Source organism: Dissoconium aciculare, assembly GCF_010015565.1.
Source record: "Dissoconium aciculare CBS 342.82 unplaced genomic scaffold K489scaffold_5, whole genome shotgun sequence".
Taxonomy (NCBI): domain Eukaryota; kingdom Fungi; phylum Ascomycota; class Dothideomycetes; order Mycosphaerellales; family Dissoconiaceae; genus Dissoconium; species Dissoconium aciculare.
The window spans coordinates 1,756,575-1,762,291 of record NW_022984955.1 but is presented as its reverse complement, the minus strand read 5'-3'; the positions used below and the strand labels follow the sequence as shown (position 1 = coordinate 1,762,291).

General features: G+C 52.9%; 4 protein-coding genes across 4 annotated transcripts; all 4 read left to right on the top strand.

Moving 5' to 3' along the window:
• K489DRAFT_318563 (DDE-domain-containing protein) lies at positions 1 to 1,383 on the top strand (the record flags this gene model as incomplete). Its single annotated transcript, XM_033601331.1, has 2 exons — positions 1 to 405; positions 502 to 1,383. Coding segments are annotated over 2 exons (1,287 nt in total), but the record flags the coding sequence as incomplete, so codon positions are not given.
• A 2,008-nt stretch (positions 1,384 to 3,391) lies between these two features.
• K489DRAFT_303810 (uncharacterized protein) lies at positions 3,392 to 4,072 on the top strand (the record flags this gene model as incomplete). Its single annotated transcript, XM_033600490.1, has 1 exon — positions 3,392 to 4,072. A coding segment is annotated over one exon (681 nt), but the record flags the coding sequence as incomplete, so codon positions are not given.
• A 767-nt stretch (positions 4,073 to 4,839) lies between these two features.
• Positions 4,840 to 5,061, top strand: K489DRAFT_301754 (uncharacterized protein; the record flags this gene model as incomplete). Its single annotated transcript, XM_033600438.1, has 1 exon — positions 4,840 to 5,061. A coding segment is annotated over one exon (222 nt), but the record flags the coding sequence as incomplete, so codon positions are not given.
• A 399-nt stretch (positions 5,062 to 5,460) lies between these two features.
• Positions 5,461 to 5,715, top strand: K489DRAFT_297584 (uncharacterized protein; the record flags this gene model as incomplete). Its single annotated transcript, XM_033600335.1, has 1 exon — positions 5,461 to 5,715. A coding segment is annotated over one exon (255 nt), but the record flags the coding sequence as incomplete, so codon positions are not given.
• Positions 5,716 to 5,717: the final 2 nt, after the last annotated feature.

Below are 5,717 nucleotides of genomic sequence, written 5' to 3'. Positions count from 1 at the left end.
AAGGCTGGCAAGAGCAGCGCGATGGACTGGAACCGCTTTGACATCTATGAGAAAGTGGTGCAATGGTTTGACGTGATCGCCGGTGTGCTACAGAACCCGGAAGTCTTACAGGAGAACGTGTACAACATGGACGAGACGGGTGTAATGCTGTCGAAGCTGAATTCTGTGAGGGTCATCATGGATAGAACGAACCGGCACGGCTGCCGAGGCGCACGTGTGAAGCGGACGACCGTGACAGCAGTCGAGTGTATGAGTGCTGACGGGCGATATCTACATCCGATGATCATCTGGCCCGCGGCCACCCACCGAGCGAACTGGGTGACTCATCCTACACCTGGATGGCATTATGCCTACTCCGACAGCGGATATACAGACTCATATCTCAGCCTGCAGTGGCTCCGTCTGGTGTTTGATCCGCAAACGAGAGACCGAGCGGGACAGCGACCGCGTGTGCTGATTTGTGACGGCTTTGGCACCCATGAAACCCTCGAGGTCCTTGAGTTCGCTCTTCAGCACCAGATCATACTTTGCCGCCTGCCTTCCCACACATCCCATAAACTGCAGCCATGTGATATCTCCGTCTTCGGTCCACTCAAAGGAGCATATCGTGATCAGGTAGAACGGCTCGAGCGAGGCGGCGTAGGAACGATCGGCAAAGAGCACTTCGCTATGTTGTATTGTTATGCGCGTGAGATCGCGTTCACGCCCCGGAACATCCGCGCAGGATGGTCCAAGGCAGGTTTGTTCCCATTCTGTCCCGAAAGAGTGTTTCGTGATCTACCGCACGGCGCTACGCCTCCTGTCATATCAGAATCGGGGAACGGGGATGCGGCTGGTCAGCAGGACGTTAATATACGAACGTGGTCAATACCAACCATTCCATCCACACCGACAATACCCATAACACCTGTAACTCCGGTAGATCTTGCAGGTATCACAGCTTTGCGCGATGTGATCCGACGCGATGTACAAGATCTGGACAGCGGTTCCTACCACCGCTTACAGAAGCATGTTCAGAAACTATCAAAAGCTGCTGAAATTTCTTTCGCCGAGTACGCACTGCTCGAGCGGCGCAACGACTTCCTGCAAAAGACTAACAGCGAAGCTCGGGTACGGCGATCAACGAGACCAAAAGTTATCGGAACAGCGAGGGTAATGAGCTACGAGGATTTGGAGAGAGCGAGAGATGAATGGGCACTTCGAGACGCGAGACCGATCTCAAAGCGCAGATCGAGTGCTAGGGCTGTAGCGCACAATGCTATTAATGAACCTTCGAATGTAGTCCAGACTAATATCGATTTAGTAAGCGTACAAGAAATACGCACAGAACCGGTTGTTGAAAGACACGAGGAATATCGAGTGCCAACTGCTAGAATGTGGTAATGATAGGTCGGTAAAGTATGCTCCGCGGATTCACAATCTCTACGCTTGGGCTTTAGCGTGTGCTCTTGTCGACATTACGAGCAGAGACGCTAGTCGTGGATCACTACCTTCGCTCTACTAACTCGTTACTTGTTAGGAGATCTTCACTTGTACTTCAGATATTTATAGCTTTAATATTTCCTACGTTCCTCTGCGTGTTTGGCCTTCGCTTATTTTCTTTTCTCGATATAGGCGCTATTATAAAAGTAGGGCAAGAACCGGTAAATGATTTCATTAGTTATTATCGCGTCCGCAGACTACATGTGCTATGTTGTATAGCATCATAGTAGTGTGTCGAGGAGCATGAATTATAGCGATACTGAAGGCGCATAATGTCTAGGGTTGATGACTTTAGGGTCGGCCTCAATAAAGCTCAATTCTCCCATCTAGAACGCTCGACTCGTGCTGGCCTGTCCTATTCGTTATATTCGCCTGTTGCGCCTTGCGAGAGAACGTGCTATTGTCTTCGAAATATAGTCGTTATTGGACACCTCTGTTCGTATCGTTAGTCAGCTCATTGTCGCTACACAGCTGCTTTACAACATACTAATAGCTTAGGTCTCGGCGCTAGACAATTTCTTTAGCGAGCGCGATTAGGGCTGCGACGATAGTCAGAATGCTCGCCGCTATGCTGAGGCTTTGGCTAAACACCTCCATTTCGGATAAGATTGTAGAGAAAGCCTCCCCCTTATAACTTAGTGAGTGCAATATTGACTAGTTTGATCCGAGCGTTTTGGAGGGTAATGTTGTGATTTAGACTCGTCTTCTGCACGTTTCGTGGAAACAACTACCGGGCGACGATGCGTATTATTCAATTTATCTACAATTTGTAGACTTTAGGCATCGTTGATTCGCGCAACTGTTAGCTCGTGATACTGTGGTGCAACAAAGAACGAGTTGTTACACGAAGTTATTGTTAGCGCGATTGCACCTGCTCTTTGCGGAACGGGTTATGTGTGCCCTTATCGCAGCACAAGGAATAGACGTGTTTCCGGCAATCGACTCTTTTATGCAATCACCTAGTTGTACGAAGTGACGACACATGTTTCATTGATGATCACGCCCTGTAGCTACTACATACCAAACAAGTCGTCTTACAGCAGGAGTTATGCACTTTCCACGTGGAAGCCACCACGATTTGTGACGATCCCGGCTTAAGCACCGTGACTAGTGCACAAGCTTATTAACGGTGTGTGATGTATTCAAACGTCTGTGCGAGATCCTGGCGACCTTATTCACTATGACCGGGGCCAGATGCAAGCAGCCCCTTGGCGCATGCGGCTTCCTTTGCTGATACGAAATCCTGATTTACTAGCCTTTGTTCTTGTGTGATTCCGCGCAATCGCAGACGCCCCGCACTGCCACACAAAGGTGCACGTCAAACACGCCTGCGGCCGCTTTCTCAAAGAAATTTACATCATTGCTCTCGCTAAGTTAGATCTGCGTTCGCTCGACGGCGGGGATCTGCAACCTGTCGCTGCTTGTAACACCCCCGAATTGCACGGTTCTCCATTCTATTCAAGGATGGCCGGGGGAATCGCCTCACGCGCGCTCAGCCCACTTTTGTACACAGCTTTTGAGCCCTTTCGGCGTAATGACAACATCTCTTTTTGGCCTTGTGTTCTGCTTTGACATTATTACACGCGCTGTGCACTAGCAGCTCATCTTCTGCGTGCACTTGTCTTTGACGGATTCATCTCAGAGGTTAAAATATGCCTGAGCAGTTACGGGTGATCCTGGGAGGTCTCGCGTGTGGGCCGCGCTACTATGCAGCTGCAGGCGACTAGAGGGCGGCCGGGATACGACGCTGCATCGTGAGTATCCGACAGGTCAGGGATGAGATCTTGTCACACGTCTGCTTCTCTCCTAGTAACGCGTTCCAGATGAGCAGTATTGCAACTAGACTCGCAACATGCGGCTCCTCAACGTCGACACGTTCAGCTTCACGGAGTACTTCGGGACGACACCCCCGCCGTATGCGATCGCATCGCATCGCTGGACGGCGGGCGGCGAGGCGATGTGGGAAGATGTGCACGAGAGGAAGAAGACGGATACATCTGGGTATCGCAAGGTGCAAGGGTTTGTAGCATACATAAAGACATACCTGCCACTGGTGAAGTGGTTGTGGGTCGACACGTGCTGTATTAAGCAGCACGCCGATCGCGAGCTGTCGGAAGCGATCAACTCGATGTTCCAGTGGTATCGCAACGCGGAGGTGTGTCTAGCATACTTGGAGGATGTTCCCACGGTGAGGGATATGGCGACCTTCGAGCAGAGCGTATGGTTTCGGCGCGGGTGGACGCTGCAAGAGCTGCTGGCGCCGGGCGTTGTGATCTTTCTCTCGAACGACTGGAATGTGATCGGCTACAAGGGCAATAACGGCCGCGGGCGAAGCGGAATGTCGATACAGATTGGCCTATCGCTGGAAGACGTGATTTCGCGTACGACTACTATTCCACTAGCGATTTTACACGATTACCGAGCAGGCGACAATCTGACCGCCGGAGAGAAGATGAAATGGACAGATGGCAGGGAGACGATGCGGGCAGAGGATCTGTCGTATTGTCTGCTTGGTATCATGGGAGTCAGCATGAACATCCGTTACGGCGACGGCGCGGACAAGACAAGAGAGCGACTGCTACACAAAATTGCAAAGCGCAAAGGGGAAGCAGTACCTGGCGAGTTCTCCGTCCCTTTCAGCCTACAAGGCATCCCGGCGACGGAGCATTTCGTGCCTCGCAAGCTCGAGATGCAGCGCATCAGCGAGTTTTTCGCAGCGACATCGACACAGTCGGCGCAGCAGCGGACATTTGTAGTGTACGGAACGGGCGGGATGGGCAAGACGCAGTTGTGCGCCAAGTTCGCAAAGACGAACGCAGAGCGGTTCAGCGCGGTGTTCTGGCTGGATGGATCGTCCAAAGATGCTCTGCAACGATCGATGGCCGGCGCAGGCCTGCGGCTGTTGAAGCGCACCCGAGAAGTGCCGGCGCCGATGGACGTCGCACAGGCCGGCGACGACGTGCGGCAATGGCTGTCGCAGCCGGGCAACACGAACTAGCTAATGGTGATCGACAACATCGACCGCGACTGGCAAGGCAGAACAAAGGACGACCAGGCATACGACTATCGTGAATTCTTACCGCACGCCGACCACGGGAACATCTTGATCACGACACGTCTTCAGCGGCTGCAGCTACTAAAGGCCAGCCTTCATTTAGATGTCGCTAACGATCAGCTAGCGACAGAGATGGTCGAGACACGCGCAAACAAAGCGGTCACGAGTACGTGCGTGTGATACCACCGCAAGGCGAATACAATTGCTGACATACAGAAACAAAAACAGACATCGAGCAACTCCTGCCCAAGCTCGGCGGTCTCCCGCTTGCCCTCGCCCAAGCAGGGGCCTATCTAGGCGCGACCGGGATGAGTGTCGCAGACTATCTCGAGCATTACGACGCGACGTGGACGGCGTTGATGCAGAATCAAGATCAGCTCCCACTGCAGGATTACGGCGAACGGAGCGTGCTTACGACGTGGACGATCTCGTACGAACAGGTGAAAAGTATAGATCCACTGGCAGCGCAGCTGCTTGACCTGTGGGCATTCCTCCATCATGGCGACGTATGGGCGGAGCTAGTACTGGCCGGGCAGAGCGACGAGGTACAGCACAGCCGGAGCGAAGATACAGTCTTCGGGCGGGCGACGAAGCTCTCCCTGCAGCACTCGATCGGAACTCTCGTGCAATACTCTATGGTGCACCGGGGCACAGCGGACCGATCGCCTACTATACATCCGGTAGTGCATACGTAGCGTCTACACAGCTTGGACAGATGTACAGCACAACAGTTTATGACAGCGGCGTTGAGACTTGTGGCAAGGATGGCGAAATCAGTAGGCCAAGAAGTCGGAAAAGACCTCGGACTTCGGTTGGCTGCATATGCGAAGGTGATCGGGGCGCGAATAGCAATTTATCGATTAGATGAAGCGGAACAAGCTCTAGAGTGTTATCGGATCGCCTACTTTCTAGAGAATTGGGAAAAGTCTCAAGAGGTCGAGAACCTGTACATATGGGCGCTACGCGGGTACGAGAAGGCATGGGGCGCGGAGCACACGTCGACGCTGGACACGGTCAACAATCTCGGCATTCTGTACAAGAGCCAAGGCAAGCTAGCGGAGGCGGAGGAGATGTACTTGCGGGCGCTAGGCGGGTTTGAGAAGGCATGGGGCGCGGAGCACACGTCGACGCTGGGCACGGTCGACAATCTCGGCATTCTGTACAAGAGCCAAGGCAAGAT